The sequence below is a fragment of the Postia placenta genome, assembly GCF_002117355.1.
Source record: "Postia placenta MAD-698-R-SB12 unplaced genomic scaffold POSPLAscaffold_9, whole genome shotgun sequence".
Taxonomy (NCBI): Eukaryota; Fungi; Basidiomycota; class Agaricomycetes; order Polyporales; family Adustoporiaceae; genus Rhodonia; species Rhodonia placenta.
This window is the reverse complement of record NW_020169840.1, coordinates 1032893-1054591: the sequence shown is the minus strand read 5'-3', so window position 1 is coordinate 1054591 and position 21699 is coordinate 1032893. Positions and strand designations below refer to the sequence as shown.

General features: G+C 51.9%; 5 protein-coding genes across 5 annotated transcripts; 4 read left to right on the top strand and 1 right to left on the bottom strand.

Moving 5' to 3' along the window:
- Positions 1-2094: 2094 nt before the first annotated feature.
- POSPLADRAFT_1147054 (hypothetical protein) lies at positions 2095-2984 on the top strand (the record flags this gene model as incomplete). Its single annotated transcript, XM_024486017.1, has 2 exons — positions 2095-2548; positions 2791-2984. Coding segments are annotated over 2 exons (648 nt in total), but the record flags the coding sequence as incomplete, so codon positions are not given.
- Positions 2985-4191: 1207 nt separating this feature from the next.
- POSPLADRAFT_1145963 (hypothetical protein) lies at positions 4192-6778 on the top strand (the record flags this gene model as incomplete). The annotated part of the gene is made up of 7 exons (XM_024485864.1): positions 4192-5217; positions 5342-5366; positions 5596-5681; positions 6061-6075; positions 6157-6349; positions 6442-6517; positions 6628-6778. The coding sequence occupies 7 exons, from the start codon at positions 4192-4194 to the stop codon at positions 6776-6778; spliced, it is 1572 nt and encodes a 523-aa protein (XP_024337828.1).
- Positions 6779-7186: 408 nt separating this feature from the next.
- POSPLADRAFT_1057975 (hypothetical protein) lies at positions 7187-8493 on the bottom strand (the record flags this gene model as incomplete). The annotated part of the gene is made up of 6 exons (XM_024480987.1): positions 7187-7485; positions 7552-7585; positions 7650-7658; positions 7713-7787; positions 7844-8048; positions 8099-8493. 6 exons carry the CDS (start codon positions 8491-8493, stop codon positions 7187-7189), a joined length of 1017 nt encoding a protein of 338 aa, XP_024337827.1.
- Positions 8494-12517: 4024 nt separating this feature from the next.
- Positions 12518-15898, top strand: POSPLADRAFT_1057974 (hypothetical protein; the record flags this gene model as incomplete). Its single annotated transcript, XM_024480986.1, has 16 exons — positions 12518-12793; positions 12846-12909; positions 12965-13018; positions 13072-13115; positions 13174-13394; positions 13444-13493; positions 13549-13656; positions 13710-14907; positions 14967-15019; positions 15073-15121; positions 15183-15191; positions 15265-15401; positions 15462-15477; positions 15536-15597; positions 15645-15736; positions 15791-15898. 16 exons carry the CDS (start codon positions 12518-12520, stop codon positions 15896-15898), a joined length of 2541 nt encoding a protein of 846 aa, XP_024337826.1.
- A 1328-nt stretch (positions 15899-17226) lies between these two features.
- On the top strand, positions 17227-21542 carry POSPLADRAFT_1047316 (hypothetical protein; the record flags this gene model as incomplete). Its single annotated transcript, XM_024479253.1, has 24 exons — positions 17227-17276; positions 17500-17552; positions 17613-17785; positions 17904-17965; positions 18145-18173; positions 18248-18269; positions 18291-18544; positions 18596-18611; positions 18663-18714; positions 18772-18803; positions 18860-19087; positions 19268-19421; positions 19487-19606; positions 19629-19666; positions 19726-19755; positions 19832-19859; positions 19973-20218; positions 20353-20507; positions 20772-20961; positions 21015-21016; positions 21069-21130; positions 21176-21198; positions 21290-21426; positions 21455-21542. 24 exons carry the CDS (start codon positions 17227-17229, stop codon positions 21540-21542), a joined length of 2244 nt encoding a protein of 747 aa, XP_024337825.1.
- Positions 21543-21699: the final 157 nt, after the last annotated feature.

Genomic DNA, 21699 nt, shown 5'->3' with positions numbered 1-21699 from the left:
AGGACGACCCAATAATGAAGGAAGGCCTCACTGCGGCGCGCACTGGAGGAACACCACGCACTGGAACAGACTGGTCCATCAATGATGACCTCCTCCTATACCAGGATCGGGTCTATGTACCCCCAGATGAGTCTCTTCGCAAATGTCTTGTCTCCCACTATCACGACCTCCCCTCCGCAGGACACCCCGGTGTTCAGAAAACCCTCCTCGGCTTGCGCCGTGACTACTGGTGGCCGAGCATGGCCCAGTTTGTCGCTCGCTATGTTAACGGCTGTGGCATCTGCCAGCAAATGAAAGTTAACACACATCCAGCCCAACCGCCCATCACCCCCATTCGACCCCGCACAAATGCCAAGCCCTTCAGCACATTCTCGTGCGATTACATCACCGACTTGCCACCGTCCAACGGCTTCGATTCAATTCTGGTCGTAGTGGACCACGACCTTACGAAGGGGGTAATTTTCATCCCATGTAACAAAACAATTGATGCTCTTGGGACGGCAGACGCAATGTACCGAGAGGTCTACAAGTGGTTTGGGCTCCCAGACAAGATCATCAGCGACCGAGGACCGCAATTTGCGTCCAAAGTCTTTCAAGAACTTTGCAAAATGACTGGGGTTCAATCAGCCATGAGTACGGCATTCCATCCGCAAACCGACGGCGAGACAGAACGAGTAAACCAAGAACTGGAGATCTACCTCCGCTGCTTCACTGCCAATGATCCGGATAAGTGGGCTGACCATCTTCACACTGCGCAATTTGCTCACAACTCCCGCGAGCATTCCACGACGAAGACATCCCCATTCAAACTCATGATGGGATACGAACCTCGCGGAATACCCACCGCGCACCCCAGATCAAACACGCCGCAAGCAGCTTATCGCCTCAAGGACTTGCAAAACATCCGTGAGGAAGCACATGCGGCAATGGAGATGGCCCAGAACGTCCTGGCCAAGAGAGTAAAAAGGAAGGGGGGTTCCTTCCATAAAGGTCAGCTGGTATGGCTAGACTCCCGGAACTTGAAGCTGCCGTACCCATCCAGGAAACTAGCCCCGAGGCGAGAAGGGCCGTTCAAAGTCCTAGACAAGATCAGAACGGTCGCGTACAAGCTAGACCTCCCTAGCACCTGGTGAGTCCACCCCGTTTTCCACGAATGGCTTCTATCTCCCTATTCAGAAACGGAGATCCATGGTCCGAACTACACAAGGCCACCTCCTGACCTTATCGAAGGGGAAGATAACTACGAAGTCGAAGCCATCATCGGACACCGAGAGAACAAGAGGATGCAGCGCCGCAAATATCGCGTCAGGTGGAAGGGTTACTCAACTGCGGATGACTCATGGAAGCCCGAAGCAAACCTGACAGGGACTGCAGACAAAGTGCTAACAGAGTATAAGAAGAGGAAGAACTTGAACTGAGCCGACAGCAGCTCGACCCAGTCGCTACACCCCTACTCGTACCAACATGTCCTCCACCCTCCCGTTCCTCGACCAGTTCAACGCCCCCTCAACCGAGGGTGGAAAGAGGATTTCGATCTACACCCCTAAGCACACCCATGTCGGCGACAGCACATTGTTGACGCTACTTCTCAGTAACCCCACCGACGTCTTCAATAAACTCAAAACCCACCACCCTGAGGCAATCAATGCCACCGACCGCACTGCACTAAAAGCGTACCTCTCCACCCACCACGAATACGACAAGGCTGTCAAGGCAGCCAATGAGGCCATCAACCACCACAAGTGACTCCTACATCAACAGGACGACCGTGTCCTCACCGAGCTCATTCGACTTGACAATCTGAAAGTTGCCCATCGCTTTCAACTGCTCCTACCACGCAGCATCCGGGCGCAACACAACAAATTCATCTCACGTGCCATCCCCAACGTGTACCTACCCCTACCCGCACCCCTACCGATGTCTGCCTTCAGGTGCCCCCCGATCCTGTCCCCTTTTCTCCAAGCAACGCCGTGGAGCACTACCATCCCAGCTGACTGGCAACCCAACCCTGGTTGGACCCCGAAGGGAAGCTGTAGATGATGCGGATTGTCTCGACACTGGGTACGGGACTGTCCGGACACACGATGCACAAGATGTGGAAAAGAAGCCCCTGGACATCTGGAGCGAGAGTGCAGAACCAGGCAGATGAAGCGACACATATCCGCACCACCTGAAGAACCTGCGCAACGCATGGGGGTGGTCGTCGACAACATGTTTCTCGAAGGAATCATCAATGAGGCGAAGGAGAGGAAGGAAAGAGAGAGGCAGACGAAAGCAGTACCCATCCCTCCACCGCGCAGCGCCAACCCCAAACCCCAGGCCAGTCCCATCGTGGGATCCTCACATCCCGGCCCCAATACACCCATCGTCTTTCACAAGGTCGACCCCGATTGGACACCCGACACTACTCAATGGACGTGGGACAGCTCCTGGCCGCATCAGGAGCACCTCTCTGGCGAAGAATGGAAGAATGTGGGGAGGAATGCACGCAACGAGTGGTTCGATGAACAAGAGGACGACGGCGTAGACTGGGAGTTGTATGGAGATGGTGAGCAGTAAGTAGTCAAATGGGACTTCGACTCTGGTAGGGGGGTAATGAAACATTTATCTTTCTGTTCTATTTCTTGTACTACTAGCGCCCATACTGGTGCCTGTCTTAGCACTCACCCGCAGGTTGAACATTATGTAGCTTACATAATGGGGTCCGTGTGCACTTTGTACCTGGTATTGTATCACTACATTTCTTTCGTTACTAAACATGACCACACAGATACAGTGGTCCGTGCATAGCCGGTACTTGTATAAGTAGTTGTACCATCAGTCAGTCGAACCCTATGTTCGACCTAGTTATTCATTCAAGTCTCTGCTCCTCTTCGCTTGGGGTAGTGGTCATTCTCGACTTCCTTGCTCGATCTTCAGGACGACGTACTGTCCATAAGTCCTCGCTCATCATCTACGAGTCAGGCATCGATATAGGAGTCTAGACCATTGTATCATATACCAGGTGACACAAGTTATATATCATCTTGCCAATAGCCGCCAATATTGTACCTATTGCAATGATTGTGTCTATGGCCAAAGTGGACTCGCCTCTATAACCTTTTGGCCCCCGTGCTCCAATAATGGCACCCGATTACATTGATTGCACTGCCATGTATACTATTACACACCAAATCTGGTTTTGCTGATGTCATTACTTCTCGGAGTCTGTCACGCACTGCTTTTTAAAGCTAGAATAATTAGCCCACAATGTGTGATCGTGAAGTGAATCCCGTACCGATTGATTTTGGTCTTCAGCGGCAGTACTTTGAGCTTGCTTCCGTGTGAGTAGTGTTGTTCAGGGCCCGGCTCGGGCCCAAAGCCCTACTTTGGGCCGCACCTTTGGCCACCGGGACTGGCTTCATATTCAATCCAGGCCTGCATACTAGGCTCTTGTTGAAGCACGCATTCAGGAACGAGCTCGCAAGCTCGGGCGCGCGAGTAACCGGGGGCCGGAGGCCCCTATCGTAGTATATAACGACCCCGCGCGATGTACGTACCGCACGCGATTGTCCCTTACGGGCATCGCTACGCCCGTGGACAAACGCGCCCCGCACCGTTCGCACCGTTGTTCCAACAGCTCTGTGGCCCCTTGAGGGTCTTTCGAGGACTTGTGTTGAGCTATATGCGCCTCAGTTAAGCAGGGTTCGGCGGGCTTGGGCCTCAAAGCCCGATTGTGAACATCACCACGTGTGAGTACTGCAGACGCGTCACGGTACCGTAGCGCGTCTCGAGTCCTTACACGTGACCGCGTCACAGCCAGACATTGCATTGCGACACGCGATCAACGTTTCAATTCACTCGGATTGTATGCCACCTTATAAGCAGAATTGCTTGCAAATCGCACTCGCTATGGACGGATGAATGTCCCTTAATTCTGAGCTGAACGCTTCTCGCTGTATGCTCTGTCGAGGTCCTCAAGCATGCATATGCTGTGCTTATGATGGCCGCTGTCGTCGGCAAGCGATTTACTCACCAGGTTAGATCAGGTTCTAGGGCATATCACCTAGCGCTCCCTTTATCTATCCACCTCAGAGAGAGCTATCCTCAGAGTTCGACGACCAGAAGGATTGTGTTTACAGTGGACTAATGTGAGCCGCCTTTCTTTCTTGCCAAGGGTATACTGATGTACCGTGGTTAAAGTCAGGCATCATGGACGACGTGCCTGTAGAAATCTGGTCTCGTATATTCACCTGGGCTTGTACAGACAACGGGACTACTGGTCGCTCCCTTTCGCAAGTATCGAGATACATCCGCGATGCGTCGAGTGCTGTTCGGCTGCGTAGCATTGCTCTGATCGGACTCGAACAGACGCGGCGCTTCGCGGATCTGCTAGAAAGGACGCCACCCGAACTGCGTCGGGTTCGCTGCCTGTGCATCTCGCACTGCGATCCTCCAGCACCTTTCCAGCAGCCGTTGTATTCCTCCGAGGAGATAAATTTGATGCCGGTGGAGAAGCTTGCGGAGATGTTCGTTCTCCGTCAATACGATCTGGCGAACAAGGACCACATCGTCTGGAAGCTCAGGACAGCAGAAGGCCGGCCCGCACTTGTATCGCAGTTGGCAACAGCTCGCAAGGGGGCGTTCGCAGCTGCTATTTCGCACATCCTCCAGCTCATTGGAGCCAGCCTCGAGACCCTCACGTTACACATGGGTGCATACTATCCTCAGGCCTTGCATGACGTTTTCCTTCCGCGACTCTCCGAGCTTTCCGTCGTGGGATCATTCCTCTTGTCAAGCACACTCCTACATTCCAAGACCCGGAAGGTTCAAGTTTTGCCTTCTTTGACGCACCTGCACCTCGTCGACTGCCCCGACTTTCTTGCCGCCTTTGGAGGCCAAGTTCCTCGGTTAACACATCTACGCATGACAGGAGTGACACATCTGATGTCTCGGGCTTGCATTCCCCTCTCTGCGGCGTTGTCCGTACGACGAACGCTTCACTCGGACGAACCCCTCCAGGATTCAGCATTTCCCGATATTGAGCAGGTCATCATACAGCGTCCGATTCACATAAAACGCCCGGGAGGCTCCCGATGGGCAACCGGGTTGCGAGAGTTGATCGAAAGTGAGAAGGTTGTTGTGCTGAAGGCAGATAGTGGTCAGCCGTCCTATGGATTTCCCGAAGCACAGCGTGACTGGCTGGAGAGGAACATGGGCGAAGACGGCTGTTGGAAGGTGAATCGATCGAACGTCGACGCGCAATTAAGCTCACGAAGACTCGACCATCTCGGAGCCATAATGGCATATATGGCATAAGCTGTTCATCCGCGGTGATACACTATCCGTCTCGTATGAATAGAATCTGGATTGGCAGGATACTTCTTGTGCGTCTTCTTTTCGGCTAGGCGTATTCGGCGTACTGACAACAGAATGTGTCTGTTCTCCTCTACAAGCCCGAACCCGCAATTCGGATCTGCTGTGTATTTTCTTGATCGCGGATTGCCTAGAGCATCTGACGAAGCGTTGATGTATAATGCCCCCGATCCTCTCCCGATGACCTTCCGTAAGAAACCAGTGTCCATTCATCGGAAAATGCTTGTACGTCGCCGTTAGGCTTTCCATTTACCCCAGACGTTCCCGCGAACCTCCTGCAATCCACGCACCTCGTGTATCCATGCCGTGGCCAGCAGCGTTTATCTGTCAGTCACTCCATTGAACCGCATGCCCGGAACGCCTCCATTGGCAGAAGACATCTTCCGTGTGATATTGGCTGCGCTTGTCCGCCTTTTCCGCGACCTGAACTTCTCCGGGCAGAGCTGAGCCGACGTGTATGCGCGGCCTGTTGAGATGTAGAGTTCGCCGCCGCCGCACAAGATCCGTCCTAAACGCGAGACTTTTCTCGCACTGGTGTTCCCAGAGTGCATGCTACACCGTCGGATCTCCGGGTTCAATGTCGGCAATGCGGCGCTTAACTACTGAGGTGTCGCCGCGCCTGTGAGGTAGGTGGCGGTGGCCAGCGCTGCGTGCAGTCTCGGTGCCGCCCCCAAGGCTACCGGACTAACACTTGATTGTCTCCAGTGTCCCGGCGTCCATGTGTGTGGGACGTGCCTGGTTGTCTGATGTTGGAGTTTGAGCGTTGAACACCGGGATTAAGGAGAGCTCACTGCAAGCCAGGACCTTGATGAACAGCTATGTCCGGATATCGCCCTCGTGCAACAGCTGCGCGCAGGCGCCTCAGCACGAGGAGACTACGATGAAAGTTTGCATATGGCGTATCTGTCAATGTTTCCTATTGTTCTGGGGGGAGGCCCTGCAACGCCCGCAGTACGTCTCATCGGCATGGCGGGCTCAGAGCGCATTGCGCAATGTCAGTGTTCCCCCGGATCAGGAGAGAATGAAATCGTGTGTGCAGCGTCAATATCGTATCCTGTTCTATGAAATGTCTATCACCTCGCACAGCCCATGAGGCACAATACTGTGGTCGACGATCATTCACGGGCAGAACTTGCCGGCAAGAGACGGTGACCATCGCAAAGTATGTCAGAACTGTGTATAAGGTGGACCATGCTCTAACGGCACGCTCAAATAAGCTCGTACCAATTGTACAGTGTTATCCAATATATACATCAAAAGCGATAATAATAGAGCCTTCCCTGCATCGTATAAGCCTGTGCAAGGAACGACTAAACACAAAGAGAGCTATGGTATGACAACAGTGAGCAATTATACGCGACTGCGATACCAACTAGAACGAGAACGAAGTAGGGTGATGAATAGCAATGGAGATGGTGAATAACGGATGAGGACTAGAAGATCGAAGGTGAATCTGTGGATAGGCTGTACGATAGTAGCGAGCGACGGATTAGACGTCCACAAGAGAAAAAATCGAGAGCAAAGGAGCGAATTCTATGTCACATCTAACCAAAAAAAGCTGTAATGACTGTCGAGAATAGTACACAGCGCGGGTAGAGCGGTGATGTGATTACACACACAGCAAGTAGATTTTGTGCATTGCGCGCCGACAATTGTGGGGATTGCATGACCATAGGAGCCATACCGCCTGGAGTCATACCGCCTGTGAGCATAGCTGTACATCGAGCGGCCTGTTGCAAGCATTAGTCAGCGCTGGCCGATACAAGAGGATGATCGTCAGGAACGTACTATATACACTGCTGTCCTCTTTCAGACATCCAGGGGCAAGTTTTCATGCACGACGCGGGAGCAAGGCGACAACGCGGGTCTTCTTCACCTCCAAACCCGCCTTGCCGAAGTACCGCTCGGACTCGAACGACCACTTGAGACTGCCTGTTATCCAGTCTGCAAGGCCATCGACGTAGATCTCGACCTCACGGTCGAGTTCCGGGCCCCAAGACGGCAGGTTTTCCCGCAGGTAGTGGAACCGGTCGATGCTCTGCTTGCAGAGATCGCCGACAAAGTTCACAGCTGACTGCAGGTCGAGGCCCTGCTGGTTTTGCACGACGACGATCATGTTGTGCGTGTCGCCTATAATATCGATCCTTATTGTGAGCAACGGGTTTCCACGGCGCGCGGGACAGGGTGCCGACTTACCCTTCGACTGCTCCACGTTGTACGAGAAGATGTCCTGAAAACAAAAAGGACGCTTAGGTCAGCTGGTTATCCCCCGAACACGGCTATTCGAGACGAACATTCGACCACTGCAGGAAGGCGTCAGTACGGGAGCGTTTCCACAGGAGACAAAAGGCACGAACCGTGACCAGATCATTAGCGGCCTCACCGAGCCCGCGTATAATTGGGTGATCCATGATTTCCCACGGGAGATCGAGCTATTAGGCGCGGACGTCAGCGTGTTGATCCGGGCGCCTTCGGAAGCATATCTTACATTGTTCGCGTATTCAATCAACGCCCAGCACGGCTTGCAGCCGCTGGTGTCGCGCCGAATGGCAATGTACGATTCGAGGTCTGGGATGACGCCGTTCGCGCGGTCCATCGCCTGCTGGGTGACAGCCTGGAAGAACATGTCGAACGTCTCGATGAAGCGCTGCTGGGCACCGGGAGATGCAGTCTGGATGAGGCGGACCCAGTAGCTACGCGCCTTGTCAGCTTTACGTCGCAGGCTAATGGAAGATGTACGTACTCCTTGGTCATCTTGCCGACACGCGATGTTGGGTGCATATGCGGCTGATACAGCGCATCCAGAACTGACACCGCAGTGCCGTGCGTGCCCCGATCGTTCATCTCGTCCGAGATGTTGTCGAGGTGGAAGAGGTAGTTCATGAAGTCGCAGGACACACGCAATTGGGGATATCCAGCCAAAGGATAGCACATTGAAGTGAGGTAGCCAGCCTTGAGACCATGGAACGCGTCGCGCTTCCTGTCGCTAAGGTTGCCACCACGGAAGAGCCAACGTTTGGATTCGACGCTTGCTTGCTTCCAATGACGGTTGCATCGTACAGGGATAGTGCAGTGCGAGACAAGATCGGGGATGACAATCTTGGTAGGAGCGGATGTGGATGGAGCAGAGGACGACATGGCTGGTGTTATGCGCGGAGAGTCGAAGCGACAAAGGAAGGAAGAGGGATGAAATGGGCGAAGAGAAGGACTGAACACGGGACGCAGAGACCGGAAAGCGTGGAGGATTGGCGGAGAGGAAGGCGCGTTTTATATACGACCGCGCAACACGTGTATTTGTTATTGTTCGAAAAATCCCTGAAATTACCCTATAGGCCAGGCGCCGCCCGCGCGCGCCGCTGTGGCCCTGACGGAGCGAACAACTGTAAGTCGATCAAAATCAGTACTTCGGAATGACACAAGAGCATCATCGGCAGGATAGATCGCTATGTTTCAAATCTCGGTTACCTATTGCCCCACGTCAGCGAACAAAAAGGATTCGTCAGTACAGATTCCGCGAGATCTGGCGGGCGATTACTCTGTAGTTTATCAGACTTCAGAAGCACCAGGTGACGGGTCCGAAAATCAAGGACCACGCGCAGTTCTCATACCTCATTGACGCCCTTCTTTCAGTGCACCGTGCGAGCGCCACGCAGTTTTTTTGCCACGATGCGGCAAACGATCCTAGGATCCCACCGTCCAGCCACGGCGAGTCGGCCGCACTACTGCTTTTGGTAATCGCGTCGGGGGGGGGGGGGCGCTTCGGCCAAGACACATAGCCTTTCGGGCTCCGCGGCGCCTACGATCGCTTGTTTATTGTTGGGTGCGCGTGCTTGCGCAGTGATAACCTCCACTCTGACCTCGCATCGAAGCGCAAATGTCTTGTCTGCAGGCTTCTGGGCTGCATGATAATCTCGTTTCTTGGGCCAAGACAAACACAGGGGCGGGGGGGAATTGGGACGAGCTCCTCGAGACATCCCGGATAATGCCGAAGTACGCGACCAATTTGGAATGAGGAGCTGTTTGGCGCACAACGCTGGCGTCGGGCTATATGATCGTGAGAAGCTCAGCGGTACCGGTTGACAACGTAGCTCCGTGCCAAACAGGGCAGACATGTGAACGTGAACGAGATGTCAGGGAAACATTGCCTCGAACCAAAATGGTCAACGCACGGAGAGCGGCACTTGCATAAACCGGATAGCTTTTGCAGTCAGCCGAAGCCGCAGCGATGTGTTTGTTCCTAGTACCTGCACACCGAGCGCGCAAGGAAGTCCGTCGCAAGGCGTCGACCCGAGCCCGGTGCGCCGCATGGCGTCCATTTTGGGCGACAGACGGGGAAGACACTCGGCAATCGTCGATGACCAGGTTCCGGGATGCCGTAGTTGGGAACCTGGCACGCGCAGCCTGTCATCCCGACGTGAAGTGTCAATCGTGAAACTCAAAGAAGATCCGGCCAAATATGGAGATTTTGCTCTTCACGCACATAGTCTCTTGGGAGAACATTTGCGCCTCTCAGGTCTCCATGGCAAATCGAATGAAACACAGCATATACCGCAATGGACGGACCCAAGGAACCTGACATGCAAACATTGCGATCTCCGTGTGTACATCATTGATAGTGAAACCAGGATGTACGGCCACCTGTATTTTGGGACTAAAACTGTCAGTGACCCAGACGTCCGAGCCATGTGATGACCCGTCGTCTGCGGGGCGATCAGCGGTGCAAAGGATGGACGCATTTGCAAGACACTGTGAATACGGATCCCGCGAGTCCACATGGAGTCCTAGGGCGTCGGCAATTGGAAGATACCGCGCAGAAAGGCGGACAGCACACTAATATTGGACATCTTATTGGCGCGAGGACTCCGCGGCAGCGTGGAGTTTCTTCGAAGCGCCAGCCCGCCGTCAGGAGATGGTCATTCCGTAATTCTGAACAGTGGCATAACACTCGTCGACGGGGCACACGACGTCAATCCTTCTGGATTCTCTGTGGTAGATGCTGTCCCGTCACGATGAATCTCCGCGGGCAACACGTAGCTTCATAGTGTCCATCCAAGACACCCGGTGTCCAATGATCTCGTCTGCATTGTTTGTCTCACTTGTGTCACTAGTGCGACGCATCTTGAGACATGTTCGCCTGTCGCCACTGGCGACTCAGACGTCTTATTGTAAGGCACGCGCGGCTTCTAAGAAGCGATCAGCGTGTAAGACACGGTGTCATTGTCGCAGTCAGATAGCTATGGAGCGATTATCGGATACTCCAGGCAATGATGCACAACAGAATCCGTTTAGGGGCAAGAATGATGTCGCATACTAGGGGCGTTGCCAGAAGCGGGAGCGGTGGTTGACTGGTCCACCGTGGCTCGTGGCGCCCGGAAACATAAGACTGATAATTGTAGCAACTCATCATCGCATCTGTGGACACGGTGTCACAGGTACGATCTGGATCTACGCGGCGGGAAGGCGGCTCTCCGCCGTCCAAAATCGAGCCGGAAGACGCACAATGGCTAAGATAACACGATGCCACGTCGCGGTGCCAAACACGTACAGGGATGCGGGTGTAGGATCGCAGCGCGTTCCATTCCTCATACGTGTGGACACGCACCGGGAGATGAAAGTATGTCGAACAGGCGTGATATATCAGCTCGGAAGTCGTCGACCTGCGCATGGCACTGCATGCGTATGTGGCAGCTGCATCCTGCGGACTGCCATACGATGACGTTGCTCCGCTGTACAAGGATTCCAAGGGCTGTAATCCGCGCTGTGCAGGTACGAACAGTTCCGAAACTCGGTGCCGTCTTGAAGCGCTGACCCGAGATGCGTGAGCATGGTTTGTCCTGCGTGTAACTGAAGGTCATGGGAGTGCAGAGGACTTACGTCGCGAACCTGAACCTCCTCCAATTCGTTTCGCCGCTCGTACGATTCCCATAATCGACGGTCCGTACATGGGCATAGCCGCAGAAAGACGCCGCGAAGACATCGGAACGATCTTTGATCAAGCTGAAGCTGGAGGGTCGAAACCTGAGAAGTGACTCTGTGAGTAGGTATAGCCTACCACTAGGAACCTTCACGGGTATGTGTGAGGATTCGAAACATATCTGGGGTAGGGGGTGTTCGGCAGCTAGATGGGCTGTAGACATAGACAAACACGCACTCTGTGCCGACTTCCAGGAACATCCAAACTCGTCAGTTTAGGGCCTGACGACCTCACGGACTCCTTGACGAGCAAAATGTAGAGATTTTCCGCTGTACTAGGTTCTAGCAGACATCAGAAGCATGGCCTGGAAATGTTTACACATCATGGCCCATACATCATTCACATCGATATCGTAGTCAGGCGGGTACTTACCTACTTGCATTTGCATGTGCTCTCTTCGAAATCAGACACCCTTGTGTTCAGGACTCGACTATTTCGGCGATGCCTGTGAGCGGTCGAATCATAGCCCGGCGACCATGAGCTCGCTCATATCGAAGAGCCCTGAAGACTCCGCTGAAACCTCTAGACCTATGCAGCGTTCAGATGTCAAGCAAAGGCCCCAGATCGGATTAGATCGGCGGAAACGAAATACACAGGGAGACAATAGATAGTCTCTGGACCGATACGCAGTCGAATGTCGCTATGATTACTGGTATAGAGCGATATACGGTGAGAGTCGGTTAGTAGCTTCCTCTTGCATTGTACTATTCGCAGATATGACATCGTTTCAGGGAGATTCAGGAGGCGCAAGTGATCTCAGCCCACATAGGAGACAAAGCGGAAGCAATGATCTAGACGCCCATATGGCGTAGTAATCGCCCAATCAAGAAATTGTATTGCTTCTTTGGGGACTACTGAGGGTTTCTCTATTCTCAAGCGCTGTCAAAAGTCTTGAGAAAAGCGGTCAATAATAATCCTTGCATTAGTAGTCCTGTTTGCAGGAAGTCTAAATGTATTTTGGGCACATTTTGACAGCCTTGAATATAAATGCGTTTGTAAGTCGCCGGGCGTGTAAGGCAATTCCACATAAAGCTTATGCATTACGTAAGCTACACTCCAAAGACGTCGAGGTCAGCGGAAACCGCTGTCCTAAGAGCAACTTCCACCACGCCGTCCTCTTCATTGTTATTCTTATAACTATCATACGGTGCGGGCCTTGGAAACACGCGGTCTTGCGTGTACAAGAACATGTCTTCAGCTCCTCGACGCGTCTTTGGAACCGAAGCCGCCGACGAACAACCGCCGGGCGGCTCCCCTCAACGTCGCCGACTGTCGGGACGCGTGTCATTCTCTACTATTAGGCCGCGGACAAGCATTTTCGGACGCAGAAGGAGCACGGTTGACGAGGAGAATGGCGGCGATCCGACGCAGACGTCGGAGCGGCCTGCGATACCCAGTGCGTTGCAGCCGGGCGAATCGTACGCAACTCCTTTACCCGTGTTGTCCATGATCGTTTTGTCGATTGTATGCATGCCAGGCCAGGTCTCCGGGATGGACGGACTAATGTGTTTTACAGGCCATGCTTGGCGAGTTTCTTTCTGCAAACGTCTCGGCACCTTTCATACTCTTCATGGTCCAAGGTGCGTCTCACTGGTCAGACTTAACAAGACTCCGGAGATAGAACTCCATCTGCAGGTTTCAACCAATTTGAGGACGAGGCTAAAGTCGGGTACTGGACGGGCATATTGGGTATGAATGAGCCATGTGGTAACGTTGCCTTGCCTCTGACATGAAGCCATTAGCTTCGACGTTTTTCCTGACGCAATTCCTGACGTCTTTGCTCTGGGTGCGTGCCCCCCCCCCCTCAATTTCCTTTAAAGCCCAATTTTTACGTGTGTCCAAAGGCTACTGTAGCTGCCAAGCATGGGCAGCGCATCGTGCTGTTCATCTCGCTGCTCGGGAGCGCCGTGACGTGCTGCATATTTGGGACGGCGACGACACTCCAAGAAGCGATAGCAGTTCGCCTTATGCAGGGCATATTTGCCGGTGCGATCGGAGTGGCGCGTGGCTGCGTCACGATGATCACTGACCAGAGTAATGAGGGAAGAGCATATGCTATTCTCGGGTGCGTGGCTATACGCGCAGTATGCCATTGAAGCTCACCAGCTATGTAGTTTTTGCTGGGGCTTCGGAGGTGTTGCAGGGGCAATCGTTGGCGGATCGTGTGCGTGCTCCCCATGAGTCAGCTGTTCAGTCACAGTAGCTAAGAGTTCGTTTAGTCGAATCGCCCGCGACCAAATGGCCCTCCATCTTTGCAGACGTTCCCATCTTCGTCCAGTACCCGTACCTCCTGCCATGCGCTGTCGCGTCCTCGGTCACCTTCATTGGTAAGTATGATTATCGTGATTTTTCTTCTAGCCTTTGTCATATTATTCTATAGGTTCCATCTTGAGCCTGTTCTTGGGGCCTGATGGAGGACCCCGGCATGGCGCCATTCAGCTGCCCCCAGAGAAGGACGATGTTGCAAACGAGGCGAGCCTGCCACAAACTCCACTGTTCGAGGAATCCCAGCGCCAGAGCCTGTATGCGACCTTGAAGCACGGGTTGTCGGGGCGACTCTCAGGCTATTTTGCGCCTCGTGTGCAGGATGCACAAGAGAGCTCCTCGTCTCCCCCGCAGGTGCATGACGAGACGGTACCGATGTCGTCGACGCCTTCCCGCAGCAGCGATCTCGGGAAGGGACGTACGCTGTCACGCACAAGCCGGGCGAACGGGTCGGCATATGGGTACGGAATAAGGAGGAGCCGGCTTGCCAGTGGCTATAGCACGGCACCGCGGACGAGTATGGCGTTGTCTATCAGGCGCCGCAGAGACAGCAACTTCGATGGCGCACAAAGCTCAGTGGGCACTGTCACAGGCAATTTCGCGCAACGTCTGCTCATGGCGAACGAAAACGCGGTAACTAATATTGCCGATCTTTGGGTGGCGGCAGCGATGAACGTCGACAACGAGGATCCATTTGAGTCTGACTCTGACTTCGATGCCGATGCTGAAGCTCTTGATGAGGAGGGCTTTGGAGCCGCCATCGATGAGAACGAAGAGGAAGACGTTTTTGGGCCTAGTGCTGCCACTCCTGCCATGCGCCCCAACCGCTACTCGCGGCGCGAGTCTCACACATCCGTCCACTCGCAATCCAAACGCCCATCATTCTCAGCCACATGGCGCGCACCCCTGCTCGGCTCTCCGCGCCATCCGTCCAGTTCTGGTCGTCTGTCGTTTGCACGTCAGCGCTCATCACAGTTCTCGCCCGCACTTCCGGGCGACGAGTTCCCCACCATGCATCGCCGCTTGTCGACCACTGTGCCCTCCATATTTTCTCACGTCGGTGTGCGAACGCCACCGGCCGTATTGGAGGCTCAGCAATTGCTACAGCAGTTCGACGAACAGGGTCCTACGGACTCGCTCGCACCGATCATGGAAGGTCCACGAGGGGGCCAAGATCCGTGTGCACAGTCGGAAACGCTAGAGAAGGAACCGTCCTTGATGTCTCAGCTACCCATGCTCACCATCATTCAGTATGGGCTACTCGCCCTTCACTGCACGACACACGACCAAATCTTCTACCTTTACCTCGTATCGTATGTTTGCCAAAGACCTGCCCGCGATATCACCTGATTGACCGTATCACTTCTAACAGTAAATATCCCCTGGGCGGCTTGAACCTCAACGCGGGTCATTTCTCACAGCTAAGTGGGTATATCATTCTAACCACCGTGCCTTGATTCACCAATTGTGCCTCGCAGTTGCTCTGATGTGCCTGGCGCAAATTGCATACCAGTTCTATTTGTATCCGTGCGTGCCCTGCTCCGATAGTTACCGCTGCCATCGATCTGACGCTGTGATTTGACGACAGGAACATTGGGTGAGTTATGCCAAATGATACAGCAATGCAATAGCGAGAGATTACTGACTTCATGCGATCGTTCTCATGACAGTCCTCCCCGAGGTCGCTTCTCGCATCTTGCAATGTTCCGCATCGGCTCCCTCTTATTTATCCCCTCGTACCTGTCCGTTATTCTCTACCGTGTGCTCGCAAGCCCCGACACCGACGGGAATCCTGTTCTCATGGCGGGTTCGTATGACTATTATGGCTCTGAAACAACGCTAACTGCATCGTTGGTGTATCTTGCAGCGCTCGCTGTAAGCACGTAAGCCTTTTACACTTGAATATATAGCAATGTTTTGTATTGACGCTGTTTGTGTTAGTGCTGTAAGGTTCTGTGGAGGCACTTTCGCCTATACTGCAGTATCTGTACTGCTCAACTACAGTAAGTCCTAGTGTGAAGCTCATGATAGAGACCTAACCTTCCTTTAGTGACACCACCGCATCTTGTCGGTTTTGCCAATGGTGTCGCGCAAAGTATAGTCAGCCTTGCGCGTTTCTTTGGGCCCATATTGGGAGGCACTGTACGTCCTCGTCGTTCTTAATGTCCACAAAGCTGACATATTCACCAATCACAGTTGTGGTCCATGAGCGTCGAAAATGGACCAGCAGGCTATCCCATTGGATTCCTCGCCTGCGCCGCGGCATGCGCATTGGCCGTTGCACACAGTTTCTTCATTAGATGAGTGAGTCACTTGCCTCATTGAAGCGAGATCTATTCCCGTGATCAACATGAGCTGCCGGTCGTCTCCCAGTACCTTGATGTTCCATGTCCGGACAATATACCAAGTCTCCACCGATGTCTCTATAGTAATGTCTCCTCGTTCGCACTCTTGTACAATACATGGTATCTCTACCTTTGTCATAGATCAATGCAGCATGGACCCGGAACGAAATACAGAATAACCTTTCCAGCCATTGTCTGACACTTGCAGCGGGTGATACAACCGCGACGCTCACAATTCGCAATGATTTTGCTTTTTTTTCGAGCTGGTCACTTGTATAAAATATGTAATCCAATTTGAAAAAGTCTAAGTGCTGATCGTTACATTGATTACTTACTATACTTCTGTCCAGCATAGTTCGTGGTAAGATAAGCCCCCTTAGATGCAATATATACTGTAAGTGCTACTTTATTTTGTTGTCAATGACACTCACTCGAGCCTCACTCTACGACGCCAGCACATTATACTTTGACTCCGGCTCCTCAGTTGAACCGTTCCCGGAGTGGATAACCGATCCACGAGCCGGCCGAGGGCGCACGCCGTCGAAAACCGACAGGGTCCAATGCTAAGCCACAGCGAAGCTGACGGCATCCACAGTCGTAAGTCTATATATACTGCAAGTGATATACAGGAGCTTATGTGGCACATGATGAATATAGCTGAAGGAACACTGTCATCCTGCATGATCCAACGCAACCCCGTCATTTTCGAGCTCGTATTATGGCTTAATGAGGAAAGATAATCGACTTGGCAGTTTCGTTACTGCTCACGCCAATGTGAACGGTGGCTCCAATATCCATGAAGGGGATTGCTTAATGACTCTCTTTAGCTCGCCGAAGGTCATCCCACGCCAAGGCTTCCTCATACCACGAGTTCTAACTAATGCCGACTGTCCCAGTCTCGGGACGGTTTGCTATGGCACAATGTATAGCTGCACGCTATTTCGAGACGAATTTGCTCACGTATGACACCGGCGGTTTTACTGACGCAATAGTATATTTATGTGAAGCTTCATTCGACGAGCGGCACCTATGGTGGCGACAAACGTTTCATGGACGAAGATGCCCTGTGGTATCTCCCAGCCATCTCAGAGATGCAAGCAATTCATGACTTGTTGAACACTCCGTTTGCGCTAGAGTTCTGACTCACAATATGAACTTGACATCGACACGCCCAGAGACATAGCCTTGGCGACACCAGGCCAACGCGTGTCAGGCAAGCACTGATTGCGTTCAAACCTTCCCTGCACCTCTCCAAATTTCATGTATGAGCAATTCAGAGCGCTCGGTATGGCGCTCCGCGGAACACTTGCGTGCCTACCTATGCTCCATCTTGACAGGTGCGCTGCCACAGTAGATATCTCTCATGCTGTATATAGGACCCTTAAAGCGGGATTCAGAGTTAGATGAGAAGCGTCGCAGATACAAAAGCCTTCAGCGACCTGAACGAAAATTTTGAATCGCGCACTGATTTGACAACATGCCGTCACCTGAGGCAGAGGCCAAATTGTAGGAGCCATGATATTTCACCGTGCCTCGTCCGCCTAACTGTGCTGTATCCAGATGGGTGCAGGTGTATCTATATTTCGAGAACTACTCTTATTTTTCTGCCACAGGTGAGGACACTCCGTACTTCATCGCACCTTGGAGACTGACCTGCTATAACGTGACCGTAGCTTTATGCTGCTATGATTATGCCCTCACACTTGATCGCGAGGTTAAATACATGTGGAGGTCGAAGCAATCATTTGCCACCTTACTATTCTACACCTGTCGGTACTCGGCAATCTTGAACACGGCGCTGGAACTACTGACCCGGATGGCTTGGCCAAGCTGGCAGTCTGACAAAGTAAGCAGCGAGTATTCCATTGCATTTTCTTACTTTCTCGGCCGCTGACTATCGGGTCAGAGGTTAAAACGTCGACAAGATGCTAGACGGCTGAAATGTACTGACCTCAATATTCTAGCTGCGGATACGTTCAACGTTTACAAATGGGGCTGGACACCGCCATTTTGGTCACTACAACCAGTATGTACTTGCCGCTCTCGTAAATCTGCGCTGTGCCGAAGTAACGGGTGCTGCCAAAGTATTTGCGGCTTTGAGAGTATACGCCATATTCAGAAGAAACAAATGGTTGTTTGTTGCGGTTTTGATATCCGGACTAGTCAACCCATGCATTTCGGTCGTGAGTGACTCCCGAACATCAGCTCCGTCGGTTATGAACACCTAAGCTATAGTACGTCTTCACCAAGTCGAACCCGGCTCTGGACGATATCAAGGGCTACCAAGCATGTGAGTTAGGTATCTTAGGCAGTCAACATGCGTATGAAAAGTGAGTCATGTGTACATTCAGCGTATGCCTCGAAGTTGTACTCATAGTCGTGCGAATCATAGCTGTGCGTGATAATGGTTCCATATATTTCCCTGCTCACCTTACCGGCTCGGAGACAGGGATGATTGGTGCACGAGCGGCGTCCGTGGTCTCAGACGGCCTCGTCTTGGTTCTCACCTGCATCAAAACTTGGCAGCCGAAAGGAAACGCGGGGGCCCTAATGATGGATATCGGGACCACCATTCGTGAGATCCTGCTGAAGGACAGTAAGACTTGTTAATTTGCTCCCATTCTCGCGTGCTGACAATGTGTTCCCAAATTTCCAGCGGCCTTGTGTTTTGGGTCTGTCTGCGCAGAATTGACGACTTTCATCACCTGATATGTATGATACAGATTACTTTGCGTTGTCAATATTATTGGAATTGCAACTGGGCATTTGACACAGGTGAGTTCTCATGAATCGATCCGGGATGTGAATGCATAATTTTGCATGTTGCGACAGTTCATTGAGATTTGGACGACGTGGACAGCAATGTGAGTATATATTGATGCGGTGGCACAGTAGATTTCTCACTGGTATTTGACCACAGCTTGACCTCGGTTCTTCTATCGCACTTAGCCTTAGACCTTCGTGAGGTATCAGCAGCAGAAGGCAGCGGGAATGAAATGTTCTCACGTACCCTCCGCACTCTCAATTTCCGCCATGCAGAGGAATCGTCTGATCATCTCACGCCAAGTGACGAGAATCAAGCCGTTTCTGGGAGCTCCGTGCAGCATGCTGAAATACCGGTGATAGTGCTCGGAGAACGCTACTCACTGTAATCCAACGGTAGACGCAGAACCGGTATTTTGGCTAAATTCCATGTTCGTTGTTGTAAAAAGCCTGTCTTCTTGAGAAAGTAGATAATGATTAGACTATACAACCATCTCCTCACAATTTCCCTTATGTCTGAGGAGCACTAGTGGCAATAGCAGTAGGGCTCATGGCTTCATTGCAGTCATTTGATGGAGTATCGATGCGTCGACGCTTCAATCACGTGTTTCACCAAATCGCTAAGTTGCAGCTCCGGCCACTCCGAGTTGAACACATACCCGCTGCTTGACAATAACCTGGTCCAGTCACTGTCTATATCTTCTAATGATGAGACTAGTGTGTGTCAAATTAACATACTGGCATGATCATCTGCTGTCAACTGTCATGTGTTTGGTTCCAATAGCGCTGGCCAGGGATTCGTATCAATCAGTACCTTTCGAAGCCTCGGACTGTCATATCGCTCCTTAGATTAGACGGTAGCGGTATTCCATACAATACACAAATGCACACGGGAATATTGCATGTGAGTAAAATCTGTGGGCAAGGACAAATGTCAACATCTTGTGGATAGTCGTGGTCATCGGTGAGTCACTTCATTAAGAATACGTCGTATTATGTTGTTACTTCTTGTCCGTTGATTAGGTTTATTCGTGACAGCATCTCGATAAGGACGTGAGCGTCTGGCAGATTGTCCATGATTCTTATCGAGTGATACATCCAATTTATAGCTCTTCAGGCGTTTGCACAGGTTGACTACGGGCTGGCAATTGTTGACTGTGAGCTTCATCCTGTTTCATGAACTCGTCAATTCGACGAGCCATCGCTGTTATGGCAAAACTGACGTGCCGATCTGTGATCTTTTGTGTAAGGTATACCTACGACTGTCCAGGTTCGGCAGGCTGAGCCTCGCCTACTTAAGGTGGCCACTTATCTCAATCTCATGACTGCCAAATCACCGAATAGGGATTCATCGGACATCGTTGATGTTGCTGCACAAGGTTTATCTTCTATCACGCAAAGACCAGTGTACAGAAGAGAATCCCGCTTTGCGCTTGCTCGAGTCGTGAATTGTATAATTCGGCCGGTCGCCTCACGCTGCTTCATCGGTAAGCTCGACTATTCCCTCTCTCGTGAAGTGCGTCACATGCAAGACTCCGGGACGCGAGAACGTGACAGCGTGAGCTTGTCCAAGCCTACGTCGTTTCTATATCAGTCCGATGGCGCTGTTTGCTGAGTGCTTTGCTGAGTGATTCTTCTGATGTGAGAAAGGCCTCGCCTCCGTTCAGACGATCATACGCATTGGGCGACATCGATGTGTGGAGTAATTGCACACCGGCTGCATTCCTGGGTAGCGGCTGTGTGCTTCACCTGAGCGGTGGATCAATCTCGCCTGCTCCATTGATTTCGGATGTCCTGCAACTGTGGTAAGCATCTAACCCTCCCAATGACAGCCTGGCGCATATATATATACTGTCTCGCAAGTATACTCTGTGTCTCCAAACTTTGATATCAACAATGAAGCACACACCCGAGTCAGTCGCGGTTGGGTACGCCTGTTCATATCATCTCTTCATATATCATTCATACTAATGTCATCAGCAGATTTGTTCAATTCTATTTGGGTCTAGAGAATTATCTGTATTTTTCAGCCACGAGTAGTATTTCTGCATGCTTAGATGCCCAACTAGGACTAACGTTTTCCAAGCGCTATGCTGGTACGACTTCTTTCTTACGCTGGACCGCGAAATCAAGTTTGTATGGAAGGCGGAGCAATCACTGGCGACAATTCTTTTCTATTTTTACCGCTACCCCGGTCTACTCAATCTCATCATCGAGCTGTCAGGGCGAATGTCATTGCACAACTGGCAAACTGATGCTGTGAGTGTAGTTCTCTCATTGTGGGATCAATTTGACTAACCACGAACTTACAGAGGTCAGACCATGGTGTTATCCACGGACTACTGATTGTAAACTGTAATATCTAGATGTGGGGCTGTTCTCCACACCCAGATGGCGCTAGACCTCATGATCTTGATATCTTCGTCTAGTTAATTACTTTGTGTCTTGCTAACAACATAAAACGCTGACACAGCATTCCAGTCTTTGCCGCTCTGCGTGTGTACGCCATTTTCAACCGAGACAGGTTTCTCTTCAGCCTTGTGCTGATATCTGGCTTGATAAACCCTATCATATCTATCGTGCGTAGCTCATTGATATCTTCGTTGACATCAAGCACAACTTGGTTCAGTACATATTTGTTATGTCCGCTACCAAGCTGGATGCCGTCAAACAGTTTCAGGGGTGCACGCTAGACATTATCGGCGATCAACACCGCTATGAATTGTGAGATATTTTATGGTCTATTATGCAGTTGCTCCTTCTCAGCTCAAATGATTCTGCAGGCGTACGTGAAGTTCTTTCCATTTGAGCAGGCATCTAATCGGTCGCGCCAGTTATGATGATCGCAAGAGCAGCCTCAGTAGTGTCCGATGGCATTGTCTTGGTTTTGACTTGTGCGAAGACATTGAAGAGGGATAAGAGCCAGAACAGTATGGGGAGCAATAAAGAAACACTGAGGGGCATCCTATTCAAAGACAGTGCGCATACTCTTGTGTC